Below are 24,908 nucleotides of genomic sequence, written 5' to 3'. Positions count from 1 at the left end.
ATCCAATATAACTCTCCACCCTTGAACAACACACACCCAATTGCCAACACATGAAACCACCAACATGTTTTAAGTGGAAAGCCACATGCTGCAAAGAAAGACAAAAAATGAATGTTCTTTCACTGCTTAAATCCTATAATCTCAAAGTAAGAAGAGAGGGAATACCCAAATCCCTCTCCTAATGGTTGCCTAGGAAGAATATAATTTACTAGTCCCTGTAGGGGGCACTAAAAAGAATGAATGGATAGGATTTAGAAGATACAGAAAAACTGGTTTTTCCATGTATTGGGAAGAAAGTCTCTTTAGCTAAGATAAATGAGAAACAATAATGACTATAACCAGGATCCAATACAAATTTAGCACAACATAAATATGCAATAGCATAGTTGTCCTAAAATGTGAGTGTGGCATTGTGATTTCAGCATTGGTCTGCAACCCAGGGGAACAGAGTTTAAGTCCTCATTTGGCAGAAACCCAGTATGCATTTTGGAAGAAGCTTTCAGATAGTCTCTGGAAAAGTCAGGATGTTTCTGTTTATTTATGTAAGGCTTGCCTGACTATGTTTCTTTCTTTTCACATGTGCACAAATATTAGTTATTAAGAACAAGTTTGCTGAAATATATTGAAATGCTCTTCATGTCTTTTTGTACTGTAGGAACTTATGTCTAATGTTTCCATATTATTTCTACTTCAGGTATACGTTTCTGTTAAAGAAGTAAAGTAAAGCCCAGGAACAAATCTAAGTTTGCTAATAGAGGGCCCATCTACACAGGCATATAACCCTGAATATCAAAGCAGAAAATCCCACAATATCTGCCTTGAACTGGGTTATCTGAGTCCACACTACCATATATTTCAGTCCAAAGCAAGAGCCCCTGGGGGCACAATGGGTTAAACGCTTGTGTCGGCAGAACTTAAGACTGACAGAGGAAAACGCGGATGAGCTCCCTCTGTCAGCTCCAGCTCCCCATGCGGGGACATGAGAGAAGCCTACTACAAGGATGGTAAAACATCAAAACATCTGGGTATGCCCTGAGCAACATCCCTGCACACGGCCAATTCTCTCACTCCAGAAACAACTTGCAGTTTCTCAAGTAGCTCCTCAAACGAAAAAAAAAGTTCAAAGCAAAAAATGTGGGATTTTATTCAGCTTTGTGAAAAGGGTCTGAGGTAGGCTTTTATTATTAACCAGCCATCCCCTGCCACGCATTGCTGTGGCCCAGTCTGTGTATATGTGTTTTGCGTGTGTATTTATGTGTGTGTATATATTTGTGTATATGTGTATATATGTGGTTTTGCGCATGCATTGTAATGTATTTTTTTTATTTTTTGGCTTTTTAAGTCTCTTCCACTGTGTTTTTCAGTGCTTTTGTGAGTGATGCTCACTCCTTGGCTTGATAGGTGTATTGTGTCCAAATTTGGTGTCAATTCACCCAGTGGTTTTTGTGTTATGTTAATCCCATACCGCTTTTTTTCATCTGTGGCAGGCTAGACGGCTGGCCCCCTATCTGTCCAGGGATGGCCTAGCTACGGTGATCCAGGCTACGGTCATCTCAAGACTGGACTACTGTAACGCCCTCTACATTGGCCTTCCTCTGTTGGTGATCCGGAAGATCAAGTTGGTACAAAATGCAGCTGCTCGGCTTCTTGCGGGAATTCCGATGAGATGCCACATAACCCAATCTTACTACAGCTGCATTGGTTACCAATTGAGTACCGGATCACTTTCAAAGTGATGGTACTCACCTTTAAGGCCTTGCATGGTCTGGGGCTGAAGTACCTGAGGGACCGCCTCACTCCCTACCAACCCCAGAGATCCCTCCGTTCTGAGGACCAAGATCTATTGGAAATTCCCAGTGTGAAGACCTAACAGCAGCCAGACGCAGAGCCTTTACAGCAGTGGCACCATCACTCTGGAATATTCTGCCACCTGAAGTCCGTGCCTTGCGGGACTTATCAGCTTTCCGCAGGGCATGTAAGACATACCTGTTTCGACAGGCCTTTGACTTTTGATATTGCTGTTTTTAAATTGTTTTAAATTGTTTTTAAATTGTGTTAGATTTTAGCCATTCTTGTAAGCCGCTCCGAGCCCCAGGAGAGTGGCGGCATATAAGTTCAAATAATAAATAAATATTACATTTTTATTTATATAGATTATGTTCCTCTACAGGCTGAAAGAAAAAAAGACTGATTGTTACATACCGTGTTAAAATTTGGGAAGAGTCCAACAGTAGAACTGCCATCCATTGGGAAAGGCATAAATGGTTTGATATCCAGAGAGGGTTGCATCATCAGTGTTGGTGTTCGGACAATAGGAAGTGTAGTAGTATGGCAAGTGCTGCCTGCAGAGAGGGGAGAAAATGAAATGTTTTCTTTTTTTAAAAAAATTGTACACATTAATTGAAGATACACTTGTATCCAACCCTCTGTAGCCATTAACCCTATCCACATATTTCTTTCATGTATTCCAGTTGAATTAAATATTATCAACACTGGAAGAATTAATGCCATCATAAAATCACCACTTCCTTAGCAGACTTCTACACAGATGAAAGTTCAGAGTATGCAAAACAAACAAAAGGTACTGAAGTTATGTTGGCGTGTGTAGGAAAGGTCTGTTGCACAATTTAAGTGCTCTGTCTAGCTGAAATGTCATGCACAGGCACCTATTGAGACCAGATGTCTTGGCCATTTACTGTTTGCTCTGTGATCATCAACCAAGGACTCATGCCAAGCTGAAACAGAGAGAGGATTTTTCCTTAGTCTCTATGAATATAGATTTTGCGCATGCATAATTTGGTAGTTTTTGAAAAAACCTGTATCCCCTTCTGGCTGCCTCTCAAAAAGATGGCATGTATGTAAAAGCAGGTTAATTGTGGCATCTCTAGTGATACATCTAGAAACATCATACTAGCGGTACCCATGGCATTTCCCAGCAAAACTATGCAAAATTTATGACACTGAATGAATTGTAGTAGTTCATTCACTATACTGGTGTTTTAGTACAGATAGGAATAAAATAAAGTATAGCTGTTTTGATGGGAAGCTAGAGTATACTTGGCTCCAAATCTATGCATCCCAACTACTCCCTGAATCAATAGGCCATATATGAATGTTGGCTGATCAAATTCCTCTGGATTCCATTAGTCTTTTCTAATCAAGGTTAACAATTTGATTTGATGGTAATGCATAGGAATATGGTGATGAAACTTCCCTCATACACATACACACACCAGTGAGGAAATCACATATTAGACAGATGGCAAGCTCTTTAACCTCATCAGGCTGAGAGCAGAAAGCAAGCTAGCAACAACTTCTGTTATAGAACTCAAATATGCTGATGATAAAGTAATACATGCTCATTCAGAGGAAACTCTACAAGCACCTTTAAACACCTTTGCAGAACCATATGAAAAGCTCTGTTTCTTAACATCTAGAAGACTAAAGTGCTCTACCAGCAGGCACCAACCAATCTCTGCAATCCCAAAAATAAAGCTTGATGGAGTAAAGCTAGAAAATGTTGATCATTTCTACTACCTTGGCAGCCACCTCTCCACAACAGTCAACATTGACGTTGAAACACAATGCCACCTGAGCTCTGCGAGGGCAGTATTTTTTTTTCGAATAAAGCAATGAGTGTTTCAGGATCAGGACATTCATACTGATATCAAGATGCTTGTTTATAAAGTTATTATCCTTCCAACTCTATTGTATAGCTGTGAAACATGGGCCATCTACAAAAGTCACCATCAACTTCTGGAAAAATTCCATCAGCATTGCCTTTGAATAATTCTGCAAATCTCTTGGGAAGACAAGTAAACATCATATTAGAAAAACCACCAGCATTCTCCACGTTGTTTGAATGCCCGATCACTATTTCTCAAACAGTTGCTTTATTCTCAGCTCAAGAATAGAAAACAGAATATTGGTGGAAAACAAAAGAAATTTAAAAATGGGCTCAAAGCTAACCGTAAGAAATGTGGTATAAAAACCAAGAACTGGGAAGTGCTCTAATTGGAGGTCAGCTGCTATGGATTTTGAGAAGGCATGAAAAGAAGATGGATGGAAAAAACATGCCAAGAGTAAGGTGCATCAAACAAACCCTTGTCATGACCACCTTCTATCTGGTAATCTATGTCTTCACTGTGAAATATTATATGGATTCAGAATAGGTCTCCACAGTGACTTACTGCCAAGACTTCACCCTTGGAAGACAATCATACTCAGTCATGAGTGCCTATGATGATGATTTTTTTTGTGGTATCAGGAGTGACTTGAGAAAATGCAAGTTGCTTCTGGTGTGAGAGAATTGGTCGTCTGCAAGGACGTTGTCCAGGGGACGCCCGGATGATGATGGTGATGATATATAATACTGCCCTTCTCCAAACAATGGATCCAAAGTGACCCACAACCTTTTCAACATGTAATACAATGGGAAAGCTTTCAATAGAAAAGTTAAAACACGGTGAAATAAAAATCAAGTTAAAACAGTAGATAAAAATGCAGGTTAAAAACACACATAAAATGTAATAAAACAGAAACTATTTCCCTGATTAAAAGCTTGGTCTGCCTTGTTATATTAAAAACCAGCATCAATATCTTTCCAAACATGTACAATAAATTGGATATACTGTATATGAAATTGCTAGAAGTCTAAATCAATGGTTGGGAAACTGTGGACTATGAGTCCACTGTGGACTGGACTATAACTCCCATCATCCATCAATATTGCTTGTGCTGAGTAGGGCTGATGGGAGTTGCATGAAGGTCACTGTTGCTCATCTTCTTTGAGTCCTATCATGTCAGGCTATTTTTTGGGCTGGCAAGAACAACTTCTTCCAATCAGTCTCATCTGGGTGCCATACATAACTAACGACGGCTGGTCCAAGATGCAAATTAGTACTCGGAGACTTGCTCCATCCTGCCTTTACTTCCTGAGGAATCCACAGTGCCAGCCCAAAAGGAAGCATGCTTTAGAGTAATACGAAGAATTAGATCTCTATCTTTGCATTGTATATGGTTCGCCGCAAAGCAAACCACTGTATCTCATCCCCTCACCCTCTAATCATAGCTACAAGCCCTTTGGTAGAGAAAAACTAAAATATAAAGGAGGAGTCTGGTGGATAATTGGAATAAATACATTGTGTGGGGCAAGAGGGGTCAGCCACTGCTTAATTCTTTCTAAGTTGCTTGAGTGTATAAATCCCTTTCTTTGAGGTGTACAATTTTCTTTTATCTGGTTCTGTGGCTCAACAAAAACTACATCGCTTTTCATACTCAGTTTTATTTTTCTGTCTAAAGAGCACTGTCCCTATTCTGGTCTTTTTTTGGTCATGATTATCCATCCTGTTTCTTTTATTCTTGGTTTTCATGCCTCTGGCCTATCTTTCCTCTTATTGTTTTAATTGTACTTACATTTCCATTCATGGTGCTTTACTTTTCCTCCATTTTTTGGAGCTCATAAAGGTCCATCAGCCTTTCTGCTTTTTTATTCCTTATTTTAATACTTCAGATTTTCTTTTATTGGTCTTCTGTTAATTATTATGTCTGTGCTGATGACATTCAGTTTTCAGGTTTCTGTTATGCTATTTATTAATTTTTCAATGTGTCTTTTTTACTGCTTGCTTTTGGATCTTTGATCAATCTTAAGAGCTACACGTTAAAAAAGTAATGTCTTATTTTTTATTGATTAGGAAGCTACAGTTTCTTTTGGTGTTCAAATCCAGCTGTTTTTTGGGGTCTTTCTCTCTTTTTTTGCCTCAGATATCAACATTTGTTGTGACAAGTCATTTTTGGTTGACAGATAATGACAGATAGCGTCTTCTTCTTCTTGATTTTCATCATGCATCAGTTCTTATTTTGTACCAAATGGATTACTGCAATATTCTTTGAGCTAATCTTGTCTATTTCTACCTTAAAATGCTGGTTTCTCTTGCACATCCCGCTGCCTGTCTTATTTTTTATGCATGCAGATATGATCATGTTTCATTTCTCTCCACTAGCTTGTATTTCCTTTTAATATTCAGTTTAAGATCCTGTTACTTATTTTCAAATGTATTGATTCGATGGCTCCTGTTCATCTTTCATTTCCAATTTCTTCATGTTCTTCTCTTCTGACCTGAGACATCATTAGACACTGAATACCATTAAAAATTATATGCCTGCCCCTCCTCCTAGCTTCTAAAATATCATTACTTCAGTCTTCCAAAACACTATTACTCTAACCTCTTTGGATTCTGTTACAAGTTTTCGAGGTTTTCATTGCTTGTTAAATTCCTATCTCTCTTTTCATGTCCATGTGTCTCTTAGTACTTTCAATTTTTATAAACTATTTTAGTTTCATTTTGTTTCTGGAATATTGAGATCTAAATTAGATTGCACACCTCTAGTTCCAGGCCTGTCTTTCTTACATGGTTATATCAGCTTACATTTTTCTTGAAGACTCAAAATCTCATGTCGGGTACGTTCCTGGATTTAGCTCTTGATATTAAGATTATTGGTGTTGGTCAGGAGTACATCTATGCAGTTGAGAGTAGAGAAGTAACTGTGTTTCTAAAAAGGTCTGATTTGGGCATGGTGGCACATACCTTAGTTATAACCTAACTTCAGGTGGGGCAGTTTCTAAAATGGGTCCAAAAATTTCAAGTAATCCTTAAGGCAGTGGCCAGACCATTAATGATTGGTCAATTAAACAGAACAAACCGTCCACTTGTTCCAGCAGATTATTCCAGCTGCAGAACTTGCTTACAAGAAGGTCAGCGGTTCAAATCCGCAGGATAAGAGCTCCCGCTGCTAGGCACAGCTTCTGCCAACCTAGCAGTTTAAAAACATGCAAATGTGAGTAGATCAATAGGTAGATCAATGGTAGCTCCAGTGGTAAGTTAACGGCACTCCATGCAGTCATGCCAGCCACATGACCTTGGAAACATCTACGGACAACACTGGCTCTTCAGCTTAGAAATTGAGGTGAGCTCCACCCCCCAGAATTGGACTTGACTGGACTTAATGTCAAGGAGAAACCTTTACCTTTACCTTCTGTACACAGTTTGAAGTGATGGTTAGAATCTCACAAAAGCACTATATGTGACTCTGGATTATCTGAAGGCCTATAATTTCTCACAGAAGTCTGCCTGGGTTTTAAGATCTTCTCTCTGCCAGAATATCCTAAGGATCACTCCAGAATGACCAAAGATCTTGGGATCTGGAGGGAGTTATGGCATCATTCTCTTAAGTTGGGATGCTCTTAAGTAGAGGTTCCACTGTACCTGCTGAACTATCAGCTTCTGGTATATTGTATCTAATACAATACACCAACAACTTCACTAATAATTATAACAAAGATTATTGCTATAAAAACAAGTACATTTCTCCACCTCATTCCCTTTTTGGAAATCTAGATTAGTTATTTTTTTAATGTTTGCATTTATAAAAGTTGTATTCTCAGCTAAGCAGATTTCCGAGTGAAGCTTGCTAATATCTTGCATAAATATTGATTATTCTCAATCCATTTAGGGCACAGAAGCACAACCAATGGTAGCCCGAATATGTCAACTGGACGCCAATATGAGCCTGGCTAGCTACTAGCATAACATAAGGAGATAGCTGGATGAGAAGGGTCACTATGGTATAGTGGTTTCAATGTTGGACTAGGACTCTGAGGAACCAGGGTTCGAATCGACCATGAAAACTCTATGAGTGACCTTAGACAAGTCACACTTGGGGGAAATATAAGTTGGGAACAGACAACAAGAAGTTGGATAGTAAAACTGAAGAAAGGAAATGAACAAGATAACCTTTAGTCTTCTTCAATTTTTATGATTTTCTGTGAAAAAAATCTCACAAAAAATATTGTGTGACTGTTGTTCAGCATTCACCTACTAAGCATCTTGAGAACTTTGATAATATGCAGAGCCTTCTTCAACAAGCAACCAAGAGTTCGTAAAACCAAAAAATGGTAGTAAATAAAACATAATGTTCTACAGTGAATGTATGCCACATGATTTCTGATGATAACATTAAGTAATGGAAGAGCCAATCATTTTCTACTAAATCAATATTTAATAGAAGATTTTAAAATGAGTACATAAAAACATAGCCTTTACCAAAAGCAATTGTATTTATCACAGTACTCACATAACTATATCAATCTAACATATGCCATTATCCAACCCCAATGAAATAGCAGCCAAATTCATAGTTGGCTCTTTTACAGTCTCAGTCAATGAATCAATTGTATTATTTTGGCAAGCACTAACGCAGCTTCATAATCCATCTCTTATTTTTAAAGCTCAAACCACATGCTTCATTATCTTTTCCACTCAGTTCATCAATACAGCCTCAACTCCCATCAGTCTCATCCTATAATCCTTTGCTGGATGCTTCTCTCTGTATTTTCCTATAATTCTTGATGAGAAAGCATTGAACTACCTAGTTTTTCAGTGTAAACTGACTGACTTCCTCAAGACCAGCAGCTATTCCACAAACATACTCACACACATTCAAATCACAATAATGTGTACGCAAAATGAAGCGTTTGAGCAATGCATCTAGACTTTTTTCTTCTTAGAAACATAAATGCAACTCTCCCCTTTGCCCCACAATTCCACATGCATCTTATTTGACCATGTCCTCCAAAGCTGCTGCATACAGGCTCTGCATAGAAGAAAATGTATTGTTTCAATCAACTTTAATTGGAAACCAAAGTATATCTGTGGTCTACATACAACTGCTAGTTTCATGAATCAATGGGAAAAATGTTGTGTCGAAGCCATTCAATTGATGCAGTGGGTGATCTTCTGTGGTCATATTTTGGCTCGATATAAGTTGCTTGTTTTTTTGTTTGTTTAATAGACAATCAAATATTATGGCACACCAATTTCTTTTCAAACAATTCATATATTTTTTTTCAAGATCTACATGGCCTCCTGGTGGTGCAGTGGGTTAAACAACGGAGCTGCTGAATTTGTTGACCAAAAGGTTGGCAGTTCAAATCCCGCTGTTAGCCCCAACTTCTGACAACCTAGCAGTTCGAAAACATACAAATGTGAGTGGATCAATAGGTACCACTTCTGCGGGAAAGTAATGGTGCTCCATGCAGTCATGCTGGCCACATGACCTTGGAGGTGTCTACGGACAATGCTAGCTCTTCAGCTTAGAAATGGAGATGAGCACCACCCCCCAGACTCGGACATGACTAAACTTAATGTCAGGGGAAACCTTTATCTTTACTTACATGGACAAAGGTAATGCTGCAATCTATAAAGCACTGGCTAAGTTTCTTCTGACATTCCTGAGTGCAATCCATTTGCCATTATATGTTTGCAATATGATAGATGTTAGATAGCGCTTTTTCTTTTTCTTATGCCAGCTTGGTTGTCTGCCATTTGCCATTCCATATATAGTTAAGTCTTTGTGGTTAAAATCTTGACAATTTGCTTGCATGGAAAATTGATACAGTTCTCCAAAGGTTACTACAATCCCAGTTATCCCCCATCTAGGGCACTGGAATGTATATTGATTCTGTTTTACAGAGTATTGTCTTCTTTTCTTATTTGTTGGCAGAGTTTATTAGAATTGGGATGAATTCCATCTCTTTTAATTGAAACAGCTCTATCAGTATGCATGCCATCCTTGGTAAGTTATTTCTCATGATTATTTTGAGAGCAGTTCTAAAATTATACATTCTGCATCAAAAGAGTCTATTTTGAAGGACTCTGTTATGAGGTCTTGCCTCTATTGTCTTTTTGTTTTGATCATACAATGGGTTCCCTAGTTGATCATTCAGCATCCTTAATCTTGATTTAAATTTCCTTTTGATTTTCAGCTCTTGAGGACGAGCCCTCCTGTTCTAATCTTTGTTACAATCTTCTGTTTCTTTGCACTGATTTTTCTAATAGTTCTCTTTGTTCCTAGGCAGAAGTTATTGAAAGTTGCATACAGATTCTGGAATCTTTTACTTCCACTTTTCCAATTATCCTTGACTGTTTGAAGAGTCCCATCTGTCATTCAACAGGGTTTCCCCCCTTTCTTTTGACTACAGATACTGCATATTTTTTGTGTGCTTCTCTCACAATGCCTCTGATTTTGGCCTACATTGATCTGGAAAAAAAATATTAATACCTTTTAAAAACCACTGTCCATATTTCCTCTTGGAATTTTCCAGCCATATAATAGAAGTTGTTACTTAAGGTTATAAGTAGCAACATTCACAAAACTATATAACAGACACCCTACCAATCTTCTTTGATATATAAAATCCTCTAAATGCCCCAACTGTATTCCTGGGCTCACTAATTTTTGAGGTCTTTTTTGGGGACGGGACCCGCTATTCATTAGCCAAAAGATTACGTTGGTTTATACGCTACAAACGGCCATTCACAGGAAAGGAGCCAAGGGAAGGAATAGGGCAAGATCTCTATAGTCCCCCTGTTCTGAGAATGTGGGGGAAAGGATGCATCATCTTATTCCCTTGCCACTATGGGGGGCAACTTCTAGGCATCACGCATAGGCCCTGCTGTATGTTGGAAGGTTACACCTCTTCCTCACACTTGTTTTCATTTTTTCCTAAAAAGGACCCTTGAAATTTCACCACATACCTCCCCAAGTACAGTTTCAGTTCAGGACATACCTTTACTCAAAACTAGCACTGATTCTAAGTTACTGTACTTCTAAATTTTACCAAAAGTCATACTGAGCCAAAAACTATTCTTGAAAAACCCAAATCCTGGAAAATGTTTTTTTACTTCCAATTGGAGTTCTTACATATTTCTTTTTTTTCTGTAAAAAAAGTGGCTGTCACTCGACCTCCTAGATAGCCACAAGAGGTCCATGGGCCTCATTTTGTCCACATCTGAGGTAGAGCTTCATGTTTTATGATTTTTTTTATTGTGTTAGGAGCAACTTGAGAATATACTACAAATCGCTTCTCGTGTGAGAGAATCGGCTGTCTACAGAGACGTTGCTCAGGGGATGCTTGGATGTGTTACCATCCTGTTGGAGGCTTCTCTTATGTCACCGCACGGGAAGCTGGGCTGACAGACAGGAGCTCACCCCATCTCGTGGATTCAAACCATTGACCTTCAGGTCTTCTGGCCAGTAGTTCAGCCAGCATAAAGGTTCAATCCATTGTACCACCGCGGCTCCATGTTTTATGATGCGGGCTGCTAAGTGGTGCTAGATTTTCAAAACAGTAATAAGGAACAGCTGAAATTCACAAAGTGCTGGGTTGGCAATCTGGAAACAGCAATTAACAAGTTCATGTTTTATTTAAATACCAAAAGCATTAATTTCAGTTTATCGAGCTATGCATTTCATGGTAAAATTAACATTCATAAATTACATGACGCACATACTTTTGTTTTTATGAAGGATACACACCCTAAAATACAGAATCTTTTCGGCATCTAATTCAGTCTCTGTCAAAGGAAAAGCTTTCCAATCCTCAAATAAGAAACATCTCTAATAATAAGGGATATTTGCCAGCCTGATAAGCTTTCTGGAGGTCCCATGTAATATATCTACCAACTGCCTCACTTTGGCAGGGACAATCTTCCCCCACATTTCGGCTGCTTTGAAAATATCTCAGTTTCTCTCTTCTCCATCCACTTTCTCACTTATTTTAATAGCTACAAACTGATCTCAAATTCCAAAAGTAGTGTTTACTCTGTTAACTCAATGGTGGGAAGAAGCAGAGTAGGGATTCAGTAGGTTCAGGCAAAAGCAATCCAATGCAGTCTCTTCTAGATTGTGTGCTAATACTTTGAACATCTTGTTCAAACTCCAGGTGAATCTACACTTTAGAATTAATGCAGTTTTTGACACCACTTTTACTACCATGGCTCAATGTTATGAAATCCTTGAATTTGTTGTTTGATGAGGCACTAGCACTCTTGGACAGAGAAGGCTAAAACCTTGTAAAACTACAATTCCCATGATAGCATAGCATTAACCCATGGCAGTTAGTGATGTCGAACTCCATTAAGTTTGCAGTACAGATGCACCCAATGATGTTATTTGGCTGTTACATTTTTCATTTATGGAGTGATGGGCGCTATGTTATAAGAATCAACTGACAACCTGGGCACCGTATAAAGAGTATACTTTGATACATATATCTCAAGTGGTACTTTTTTTTTAAAAAAACAACAACAACAAACCAGATTACAGGTCTTGCTCTGTTTGGTCTACAGAAGTTTTGCTCAACATAGCTGTTCAAAATTGTTCAGTCCAAGACCCATCCCAGGTTACAGTTCTACAGTTTGTGAACTTGCCTTTGTCTATATTGTCACCTGGGGCTTTCTTTATAGGCACTAGTGTGGCTACCAATTTGGAAGGCATAGCCTGAAAAGTGAACAATCGCAGTTGTTAATGTCCTTCCCTGGCTGACTGTGTTCCCACTTGGTGGGGAATTTATCCTGACAGATCATGTGTTAAAATATGATCCCCTTTCCTCCCCCATTGTTTATTGAATGCAAACCTTTCCTTAAAACCTTCTAAGTAAGCCAGTTCCTGTAGTTTGCATAAGCCTGAGAAGCACATTGACAGTTTTGCTTAATTATCTGTAAGTCAGGAGCTTATTCAAGTGTATTCATAAATACAAAAAACCTTACTAAAGGCACTCTAACATGCAAATATCACCCTCTCCAAATCTGCAGTGAAAAATATATCAGCAGGAAATGAAAAGTGCAGGAAAATGTCTGAAGTTTTAATAGCTTTTCCTCTGAGTTATTAGCACCACAGAGTCCAGTAGGATACCCACGTACTTTATTTAAATACGCATCATTCTCCCAATTAGGAACTGTTACAGCCATTGACAAAGTGAAGTCTGTGAGTACATGTCAATACCAACCAATCTTATTTTTGCTTATAGGAATGTACAGATTTTACAATTCTGAATTGCACTACAGTACTGCCTAAAAAGTTATAAAAGGGGGTGGTGGAAACAAAAAGATTGAATGTTCTTTCATGACTTTAATTCTGGTCATTCAATACTGACAAGAGTTTTGGAGAGGAAAATGGAGGCAAATGGAAAAAGTCTACAGTTTAGGAAGATGCAAGAAGAGTGGATGAAGTTAGATATTTTAACTGATGTTGTTTAAAGCTATAAGAGGGGCCAATGAGAGATGGATAAAGCAGTGACTTTGAGGAGGGAGGAATAGGAAGAAGTATTACCGGTTGAAGTCTATCTGTCTCCATAATCATTTGATTTAGAGGTCCTGGCTAAGCTCCCAGTAAATATGAGTTTGGATACCCCATGTGATAGCAACCTCAAAAGAATATCTGAACTACTAGGGTGGCAGAAGCTGGGCTAACAGCGGGAGCTAAATCTCCATTGGTGTGAAATTTGCATGATCCTGCCCACTGACTCTCCCTTAACCCTTTCCTACTCTTTTCACCTCTGTCTGCACAACAAACAGAGCAGAACTAATCAGCAACTAGACATACTGCAAGGGTTTGGGGATTGATTTCACATGATGGAAGTTGTAGTTCACCCTGCCTCAAGTCAGAACATTGTTACTTCCACTGACAATGGAGCTGGACCACATCTGGCACACAGAACCTCCCATGAATTAAGAAAAATACTGGAGAGGTTTGCAGGGAATTCACCTTGATTTAAAGCCATTGTAGATACTAGGATTTATAGTTCACCTGAAATCAAAGAGCACTCTGTACCCCACCAATGATGGCCCTGGACCTAACTTGGCACACAGAATCATGATGTACTGAAATTACTGTAGGGGTTTGTTGGTAACGGATCTTCATTTCTGGAAGTTGCAGTTCACTTACATCCAGAGACACTGTGACCACCACTGATGACGGATCTGGGCCAAACATGGCACACAGAACCCCTATGACCAACTGAACCTACTGGAGGGATTTGAGGGGACCGACCCACCATGGTGGGAGCTGTAGTTCATCCTGCAGCAAGAGATCATACTGAACCCCACCAATAATCGTTCTAGAGCAAACTTTTCCAACGTGACAAACTTTAAGCACTGATGGAATTTCAGGGGGTTAACCTGGCATGATGTGAGTTGTAGTTCACCCACAACCCTATGCATTTTGTAAAATTTAGAAAAAAAATGACTTTTTCAAATAACCCGGGCAACGCTGGGTACCCAAGCTAGTATATATATAAGTGTGTGTGTGTGTATGTGTGTGTGAGTCAGAGAGAGAGAGAGAGAGAGAGCTCTTCTTCAGCTCAGAAAAATCCCTGACCTTTATCCCACCTTTCCAGATTCCCAAAACAATAAGTAACTAAATATTTTAAGAATGCAGTCCTAGTAATAAATCTAACTGTACACAAAGGAGCCTACTTCCAAGTAAGCATTTGCTAATGCTATTACAGGTGTAATGCTGTACTTGCTAGCCTGAGAGTAAACTGGATTGCTATTGCTGTTAAAGGAACAATTTACCAAATTTCCTTAAAAGCTTCTCAGAACTTCAGAGGTGTCTCCTAGCAACTTCACTGAAATTGTGCAAACTAGGCTGAACTAAAGATTTTTTAGCCAGGAATATACTAAAAAGATTTACAAGTTGAGAGAGGGTAATTTACAGCTCAATTCTATGATTTTTACTCAAGTGTATGTTCAATAGGACTTACTCATAGGCAGTGGCAGCTGGTGGTTTCCATGCCAGCTGGGCAGTGAATGTGAACTTTTAAAGAAGTTATCAAAGTGCCAAACCTTATTCCCAAAACAGTCTTATTCCCTTGGATAGTTCAAAGTTTGGACTAAAATTCAGCATGAAGTATTGCATATATACCTCTGTTTCTTATTGTGATATGGCCTAAGGGCTAATCAATAAAATTACTACTACTACTGCATATATACCTATGTATAAATGAACATGATAAGTCAAGGGCAGGTTTTAGGATCAAAACTCTTGATATGAACCATGGATAAGTTGAGGACCATTCCATGGAGAAAGGAAAGCACTGATGCAACCTCTGGAGACCAGCCAACTCAGGTGCCACTGCAACAGGGATTCCCTGCCCAGGGATTCAAAAAGGCCAGAAGCAGTGCCATGGAAGAATAGAGAACATTGGTGCTTCCTTTAGGTTCTCCAGGAATGGACTAAGCTCTTGCGTCACACCATTCAAAGAAGAACATAGTTCCTTTTGTGATAAGAGTTAAGGTACAGGACTCCCACAGACCCGTGAATACACTGATCCAGTTTTTTGGGTTGGTTTTGTGAATAAAATTTCTAGACTTATGCATGAGTATATAGGGTAATTGTTTCAATGGCATAAAAATCACTGCTCACTACTGAATCACTATTGTCACTAGGAGCCCCCGGTGGTGCAATGGAGACTGAAGACCGACAGGTCAGAGGTTCAAGTCTAGGGAGAGTGTGGATAAGCTTCCTCTGTCAGCTCCAGCTCCCCATGTGGGGACATGAGAGAACTGCCCACAAGGATAGTAAAACATCAAAAACATCTGGGAGTCCCCTGGACAACATCCTTGCAGACAGCCAATTCCCTCATACCAGAAGTGACTTGCAGTTTCTCAAGTTGCTCCTGACACGAAAATAAACTACTGTCACTGGCAAACCCGGACAGGGTCACAGATTTAGAAGAAAGGTTTGCACTAGTAAATATATATATATTATCATTTCCCTGTTTCTTTCTGTTCTGAGGCCACTGTCAGGCAAGTGTTTCCTTCTTCCTCCCTGAGCATTCCTGACAATACTAGCAAGTTAAAGATAACCAGAGGGGCTGGCTCCATTCAATCCCATCAAGAATGATCACATCAAAAGCAGAATCCTGCCAGCGGTTCCTCTAAAGGTCAGATACATTTACACCAATGCCCAATCAAATTTGTATGCAAATTGGACCTAAGCAAGAAAGAACACTGGCACAAGAAAGATGTAGCTGCCAACGTTCATTATAATTATGAATGTAACAGATGTTTACAATTTAATTAGCATTTTAAAGATAAGGACAATTTAGTGTGCAAAACACAGACTGCTTTTAAAGGTATTAGTAAACACTGGGAACAAATATCTTTTTGAAAGATTTGTAACCTATCTTCCCAGTGTAGCGATATGCACTAAATAAATATTATACAACAAAAACTACATGTCATTCATTCCTATACTAAAGCATAATACTAAAGCATAATGTTACTCATTCATTCTGTAATATTCATCTACAGCAGGGGTTCTCAACCTTCTTAATGCCACGACCCCTTAATACAGTTCCTCATGTTGTAGTCACCTCCAACCATAAAATTGTTTTCATTGCCACTTCATAACTATAATTTTGCTACTATTATGAATCATCATGTAAATATCTGATATGTGGGATGTGTTTTCATTCACTGGACCAAATTTGGCAGAAATACCCGATATAGGTGGGGGAGGGATTGATTTTGTCATTTGGGAGTTGTAGTTGCTGGGATTTATAGTTCACCTTCAATCAAAGAGCATTCTGAACTCCATCAACGATGGAATTGAACCAAACTTGGCATACAGAACTCCCATGACCAACAGAATATACTGGAAGGGTTTGATGGGCATTGACCTTGACTTTTGGAGTTGTAGTTCACCTACATCCAGAGAGCACTGTGGACTCCAACAATGATGGATCTGGACCAAACTTTGTATGAATACTCAATATGCCCAAACGTGAACACTGCTGGAGTTTGGGGAAAATAGATCTTGACATTTGAGAGCTGTAGTTGCTAGGATTTATAGTTCACCTACAATCAAATAGCATTTTGAACCCCACCAACAGTAGAATTGGGCCAAACCTCCCCACAGAACCCCCATGTCTTGAAGGGACTCACTGGTGCGACCTCCCTCCATGCTCGCATGCTCTCTCTCACCTGGACATGTGCACCATGCTGTCATACGCCAAGCACGTCTGCTCTATTACAGTATATGCATATATATGACTAAGTTTCTGAAAGGATTGTCTCCTGTGTGTATGTGCGTTAAGGAAAAACACCTGGGTAATTGAAGCAATCAAGGTTAACAAGCTTGAACCACTCCCTGAATGGGGTATAACTTGGGGAGTGTTTTGTAATGGGTTTTGGGACTTATTGAAACACTTGCTTCAGAACTTACACAGAGTAAGTTCCAGGCTGAGAGCCTATTATGCTTGTCTCCTTGCACCATTTGATGGAAGAAGAAATCCAAAAGAAGATGCATGAATTTAATGCTAAAGACTTTATGTGAGTTTATTTCTGCAGATGGACTGAGCTATTTCTGCAGATGGACTGAGCTATTGAATATTTCGTTTGACTCTGTTACTTAAGAATAAATTTTGTTTTTTCCATTTACTTGGCTCATATTTACTCATTGTGGATGCACAAAGGGCTGGGAAATCTGGTCAGGACTGCACACATTCTGGGTTTGCTTTGGCATATAACTGCAACATGCTCTCCCCTCCCCACCTGGAGTCTCAGAAACAGCCCTCCCCTTGGCTGATTGGCCATCCAATCTCAGTGGAGGGGGGCTTTTGGTGGGAGGATTCACCATCTGTTTCTAAAAAGAAGAGAACTGCAGGTGGAGAGATCTTCAGCCTTCTCTGCCAAAGGGATTCCTAAGACCATCGAAAATATATGTTTTCTGGTGGTCTTTGATGACCCCTCTGAACCCCCCCACGACCCACCCAGGGGTCCTGACCCCCAGGTTGAGAAATGCTGAGCTAGAGGCAAGATATACTTTTGTCCATGGGGAGGGAGGGGGGGTGGAGGAGTAATTAATCTTTCAGCCTCTTTGTTGACATAGGAAAGAGAGCTTGAAAAGCTTCAATATGGACAGAACGCAACGGAATTCTGATCTTGGATGCATCTACACTGTAAAATTAATGCAGTTTGTCACCACATTCATTGTCATGGCTAAGTGCTGTGGAGCCATGGGAGTAGAAGTTTTACAAGGTCTTTAGCCTTTCTGTCAAAGAGTGCTGGTGCCTCACCAAATTATAAATTTCATGATTTTATAGCACTGAGCCATAGTAGTAAAAGTGGTGTCAAACTGCACTACTTCTATATTGTCAACACACCCCTTATTTTCCCCAGCTCTTTCTCGTCCATGCTGTTTGGGTTATTTTAACTATTTTTACAGATGGCATTAATTTATGACATGTACATTCTCGCTTTTAGCCTTATGCAGGCTGCACATTATCTGTTTGAAAGGGTCTTTGTGTGTGTGTGTGTGTTATTTAACATCTTGCTTAGATCTTCAGGCTTTTTACAAGTTTAATTACAAGCCCACATTTTCTCTCTTTGCCCACCAACCTCCCACCCTTTCCCCACTTCAGTTTTGCAATTTCACTTAGTGCAAATTGCTTGTAACAATCCAGGTTTTATGAGAAAAAGGAGCAGGCAGAGAGAGACAGAGAGGTAGGGAGGAAAAGAGAAGTGAAGCAGAAAAGAGATGACTAGGGAAGAAAGATGAGCAGCACGTTATAGTTTGTCATCTTCTGTGGTGTGCTATGTTCCATGGTGCAGGTCTTTCAATCAGATATGAATTTGTTTTATAAGAGCCCACCAGGATCCATTGCTCCCATTTAAATGTTCCCACGTTCATCCCTGTGGACAGATGACATGTGTGGATTTTTAAAACCTTAAACCTATGAGATATTTGCACAGATATGTATCTGCAGGAACAGTGGAGGTTGCAGTTTATTGACTCACATCATTCCTAAGTATAGTCTACTTTGATGTGAGTGGCTCTTCAGGATTTCACCGGGCAGACAAGTTGTTTACACAAATCTCTTTCTGCTTTCTTATGTTCAGTTCACTTAACACATACTCGATTCTGAAATAAACTGTATTTTTCTTTATTTGTTATAAAAGCAATAATTTAAATTGTTTCAATTTCAGTTGCTTCCTAGTTTCAGTGTGTATCACAATCTCAAAAAGAGTTGTTCTGTTTCTACACAAACATGGTATAGAAACCACGTCCTCAGATACAAAATAAATCAGTTTCTCAGAAAGCTGGCACTAGATTCCTTCTTCACTCCCTTTTACATTGAAACAGACAAACTCAGCTCTCCTTTTGAAATTTGGGAAAGAGAACTTTTTGAAAATACCATAGTGATGTTTGTGGCCTTCTTATCCACCCAAGCATTTGCAATTACTGTCATCAAGAAATTGACTTCCCTCATAATTAAACACAACCAAGCAGAAATGAATTAAACATTAATGTATGTTGGGTTGTTGTAGGTTTTTTGGGCTGTATGGCCATGTTCTGGAAGCATTCTCTCCTGATGTTTTGCCTGCATCTATGACAAGCATCTTCAGAGGTTGTGAGGTCTCTGAGGATGCCTGGCATAGATGCAGGTGAAACATCAGGAGAGAATGCTTCTAGAACATGGCCATACAGCCAGGGAAACCTAAAACAACCCAGTGATTCTGGCCATGAAAGCCTTTGACAATACATTAATGCATGTTATTTTTCCTTTTTGCCAGTTTCGCAATGACAAAATACTGTTCTCCCTCAACTCGAGACATATCTGGTCCTTTGTATAGGAAATCTAGCTTTATGAACTTATATAAACTGTATCAAATAAAATTAATCCTTATAGTGTCACTGAAATGGTTTATAAAACTGGCTTGCTTAATCTCATGGCTTGGGTCAGGAAATGGGCTAAGCCAGCTAATGTATGCATGCCTGAAGATCCAAGCCCACTGATGGGATTTTCATAATGTTTCTATAAATTAAAACTGCTTCTCATTGACAAACCTTTTCTTTATTAATAAATCCATTTACATGTGCTGGGAAACTTCCTGGCTTTGACTGATGAGATGGAGCCATCAGCTGATACACACTATTGAACCTGGGCAAGACCAGAGCATTGTTTCATGAAGTAATCTCAATCATTCTTCTGTATTTTCCAGACTACACATTAAGTTAATCATGGAACTACTTGTATTTAATGCCAACAAATTCTTGGATTCATGTTCCTCACAGGGGTGGACCTTTAAATGGACTTGGACTTTAAACTATCCAACCACAGCTGTTCCTTTTTCCTGCCATGGAGGGAACTCCTACAACCAGGGATGTAAGAAGGAATCCACAGCTAACAGGAGTGAGTATCCAGACTGAGTTGGCTTTATGTCAGTTCTTTTTAGTGCATAGTCTCTCTACTGATATTCTTTCTGGCCAGAAAGACTATCAGTAGAGAGTCTGTGCTCCAAAAAGAACTTCTGTACATTGCCATCAAATCCAGTTTGTGTCTTGATCTGCCTTTGGAGTAGTGAAGCGCACTGGGCCCCAAACCCTGCCTTTTGTGGTCAGCTGAAATTGCTCAACATTACTGCAATGTATGGTTTGAATGCAATATGAAAGAAAGCATACTGTAGATGTAAACCTGTAATGTAGTTGTTCTAGTGTCTCAAATATCTTTTTACTGCTGCCCCTGGATGCTAAGATTTATGTTTACAGCTCTGAGATTATTCCAGACCATCTTACCTATCATATTCATTACACATTAATGTAAACATTTAATGCAAATGAAGCAATGAAACTGTACTGCGAATAATGTCTTACTGTGCTCAGGAGCACTCTTAAAGCAAGTACCCTATATACTCATGTATAAGATTAGAAATTTTAGTCAAAAATCAACTCAAAGAATCTGAGGTGACTAAGCCACTGGTCAGTGCAAGTACAGTATTTTAACTCTTATCAAAAGGGAACCATTCTCTCCTCTGAGTAGAATGGTGAAAGGCAGGAAAGGCATTCCATGAAAAGCTAAAAGAAATACCAAATCCTTCAACTCTCTCTGCCATGGCTTTTGGCCTTTTTGAATGCCTCAATGGGAAATGGTGGCAGCACCCAATGGTGCCTGCTCCCGAGTTGACTTTGGTGCTTTCCCTTTCACAGAATGGCCCTTAATTTATCTGTTATTCACAATTTTGGCCCCAAACCTGCCCTTGAGTTACACAGGAGGCTAGCATATACATGAGTGTGTATGTTAAATGCTATGATAAAAAAATTCTGGCTACAAGTGGTCTACCTTTCAAGCCACTAGTTCCTGGACATTACCCCTTTTTCTCTGTTTTCTGAGCACCTAATCAGATAATTTAATTGTCCCAACTCCAGTCTTTATGCATAGCTACTCCCTCTGAAGGAAAAGGAAGACATTAAAATACATGGAAACAGCCCCTAACAATTTATTATGGAAAGGAAGAAAGTTTACGGAACACATTTTTAAATAATTAGGGTGAAACCCTAACAAACAAAATGAGACATGGTTCAGAATAAATTTTCATAAGACTGACCATATAACTCAAATCAAAGTTCAGGATGTAGCGCTGCTACAAGATTATAGATTGTGCTGTAAGGCCATCACTATAGGTAGGTAAAAGGAACCACACACACAAGATTTGTATCCCATTTTTAACTAGCTTTACCAATTTTCTTTAAGTGCCACAAAAGTAGAAACATGATTTTATTCAGCATCAAATGATCTGAATTTTCTGAAGTACGTATTCTGGTTAAATCTATATATTCTGTATAATTCAGTTATAGACTATCTGCTAGATATCACATTGCCCATCCTTTTGCTTTTAAAGGTTTTATTCTACAATACAGAATCATAAAGAAGGATGACCCCAATGGTTTCTTAAGTGCAGACATACATGAAGTGCCATGAAAAATGGTGAAAATCTGTCAGAATGATAAGGTTAATTTTTCAAATATGAACACTTATTTTTATTAATAATATCTTTTACCTTTGTTAGACCCAGAGACAATTTGCTCAAAATAAAGTACAATTAATTCACTTTTAACAAGTTCAATGTTCTGTTTTTCTCAAATAATTGTAAATATGTTTGCACTTGGGATTTACCAATGGCTGCTCTAATATAGTTACTCAGTCATATTCTCTCAGTAATATGCTGGCACAACAACCAAATACCTAGTTTTGCACTTGATTCATTTGTTATGCAGGGAAGTAATTAAAACCAGCCTGGAGTGAACTTTGACATTATGACTAAATTCTTATTTTAAATATAAACACAGGCTGAAGATAACAAATGAAGGTGTATCACGGAATATAGAATTCAAGAAGATCATAAATATTCAGTCTGGTCCATCATGCAGAAAACAGTGTAAAAATCTCGGAGAGGACAGAAAACAATAAGTTTTTGTAGTTTCCTTCAAGAAAACTGGCATTATGTGAATGAAGATTTATGGATAAGCATACACAGGTGGAAAATAAGCTAAGGGTACTTATTCACAGACCTTTATTTTGGAATCACTCATGGAATCTTATGTGAGATGTGAAAGAGTCCAAAAGGATGTCATTATCCATTTGTAACATCTCCCATGTTTTCACTCTCATTAAAAAAAAACCCTATTTTTCCTAAATAAATCAATTAAGGATACAAAGGAAGAGGAAAAAGGAAGAGGAGCCAACCAAGGGCAAGATGGCTGGATGGTATTCTTGAAGTGACTGGCTTGACTCTGAAGGAGCTGGGGGTGGTGACGGCTGACAGGGAGCTCTGGCGTGGGCTGGTCCATGAGGTCACGAAGAGTCGGAAGTGACTGAACGAATAAACAAGGATACAAAGACTAAGCTTTCTGACTGGTAGCACTCTATAATGAAGCATTCCCAATTAACAAGGTAAAAGCTTAATGGGAAATTGGATAACACTCTTTCATTATGATGTCTGCAATTACCACTTGACAATAATAAGTAAGGGATACATCTATAGAACGCTATTTTACACTCTTAATACCATGCCATTACTAGGTTGGCTGCCACCAGCAATACAGCAGAAGCAAAATGCATGGCACTTTACAAAGCACATTTGTTACAAAGAGAAAACTCAACTTTTTGTGAAGTCAACGCTATTCAACAACTCGCTCACTGAAATCAACAGGATTTAAAAAGTGCTGTGCCATACCCTCCAACTATTCCAATTTGGCAAGGACAGAACCAATTAATCCTCTGTCAGTGTACTTTTTCAACTTTTTCTCCTTTTCACACTTCTTTCAGTTGCTGCAAGCTGGGTTCAAAGTGCAAGGATAGCTTGCATGTAGTTAACTCAGCAGAAGGGGAGGGATAGGAGGAGATAGAATTATTCCCTTTCTAGTAGGCTCATACAAAAGCAAACTGCCGCAGCAGGTCCTACCGAGTGCTTTTTCCAGTACTGTTCCTTTATCTGGATGGAGGCCAAAAGGGGGTGCTTGACAGAGAAGGATAGTCCATTGGGGTGGGGGGGAGGACAAAAACAATTTCCCCCATTTTTGCTGGTAATTTCCCCTCTCCATATCATCAGAGTTGCTTCCACAGCAGTGACATAGGTGGGGGGAATAACAGGAAAACAGGGGAAAATGGTTGTATTCCTTCAATTCCCCCTCCCCCGGTAAAATGGACTAGCCTTCTCTGTCTAGCATCCCCTTTTGGTCTCTGTCCGAATAATAAAACAGTACCCTTTTCCCTCATTAATAACTTGTTATCATCTTGACCACACTTTCCCGTTGCTTGTGTTCCTGTTTCCATCTGTGAGATGTTGGAAGGTAAACAATCCTTGAATACAAACAGGACTTAATCTTTACCATTACCTGAGCGAACCTATGAATCACAAGCACATGTCCTACTTCCACATAATCATCTACAGATCTGTATTACAGATATCCTTTTAAAATTCGGAGATATCTTAAAGACATAAGAATAAAGCATCCATAGCAAATGACATTCTCCAACACTGTTTTTCTTACATTGCCTTTTTAATGTTCAGTTTATACCCATTCATTCTCCTACACAGGAGCTGTCAGTTAGCAGGCACAGGTTTTGTTATATTCTCTACAGGCTGCAGCCTTGCTGTAAACTGTCATATCATTTTACCCAATTATTTTCTCCTTTTACATTTTTGCTGTATTAGCCATGGGGTGAAAATGGAAGACTTTTAAAAAGTGTTTTTGGGGGCAAAAAAATTCAACACACCATTCCCAGCCTCTTCAGAGATGTAAAGTATTGGATAGACTTTAATTATCTGTCACCAAACACTTGTGACCCTTGGAAAATGTATCTAAGACATCTTTTGATTTCAAGGATGTGAATTCTTCAAACAGACATTTTTCTACCAGAGGGAACGCTTTTGCCTCCTGCCCAAAGACAATCAGCGCCAGTGTTCATGGCTGCTTCACTCAGTGCTGAGATGCTGAAGGCTGGCCGGAGTGCTGTAATCCATTTCGCCACCTGCAGCTTGCCTTCATGAGCATATCCATCCAACTGGCAATCGGCAATGGTGCTCAGCCTGGCATGAAACAGAGAGGCAGGATTTGCCACTGCCATAATTTATTACTCCAGAATGTCTCTGAGTCCCAGTGTCCATTTGTGCTGGAAGCCTTGGTAAATTCTGACATATGCTATTGGCTGGTGTAATGGATCACTAAGGAGGTGGGAAGGAGGAACTAGAAAGACTCATCCACAGTTGGATGTCTTGGGTTATGTGAGATTGCCCAGGCATTTTTATCTTTACCCAGAACCTTAATTACATCAAAATACTTCATTAAAAATTACCCCTTTTAACTGACTTTAAAGACAGAACCACTTACAAAGCTCAGATTTGACTACAGTTGGTCTTCCACATTCATGGGTTCAACTTTTGCAGTTTTGATTGAAATGGTCTCTCTAGAAATCTCTAGGTCCTCCGGAGTGATTCTATGGATACATCTCTCTAGGACAGTGTTTTTCAACCTTCTGAATGCCGTAACTCCTTAATACAGTTCCTCATGTTGTGATGACCCTCAACCATAAAATTAATACCTAGAAAGATGTTATCTCAGGTTAAAAAATAGTGCTTTTTAATTTCAGTTTTCCCACTTTTGCAGGAATCCTGTACTCCTAACCCCTAATCCGGTGAATGCAGAGGGCTGACTGTAATTGTAAATTACTGAACAATAAATTATTACCACATCTTCATACTTGAGGTTTACCTCAATACAGC

The 24,908-nt window shown here is 39.1% G+C and overlaps 1 protein-coding gene across 6 annotated transcripts in view; it reads right to left on the bottom strand.

The window, feature by feature from the left end:
* ZNF385B (zinc finger protein 385B) overlaps window positions 1-24,908 on the bottom strand; it is a 265,765-nt gene that overhangs the window by 104,404 nt on the left and 136,453 nt on the right. For all 6 annotated transcript variants that reach the window (XM_060779896.2, XM_060779905.2, XM_060779919.2 and 3 more), the window contains one exon: window positions 2,203-2,342. In XM_060779896.2, coding sequence (XP_060635879.2) covers window positions 2,203-2,342 — 140 coding nt within the window. The remainder of the gene's footprint in view (window positions 1-2,202; window positions 2,343-24,908) is intronic.

This window comes from Anolis sagrei, chromosome 1 (genome assembly GCF_037176765.1).
Source record: "Anolis sagrei isolate rAnoSag1 chromosome 1, rAnoSag1.mat, whole genome shotgun sequence".
In the NCBI taxonomy this organism is placed as follows: Eukaryota; Metazoa; Chordata; class Lepidosauria; order Squamata; family Dactyloidae; genus Anolis; species Anolis sagrei.
Note: the sequence above shows the minus strand (reverse complement) of the source record. Positions and strands in the feature narration are given on the sequence as shown.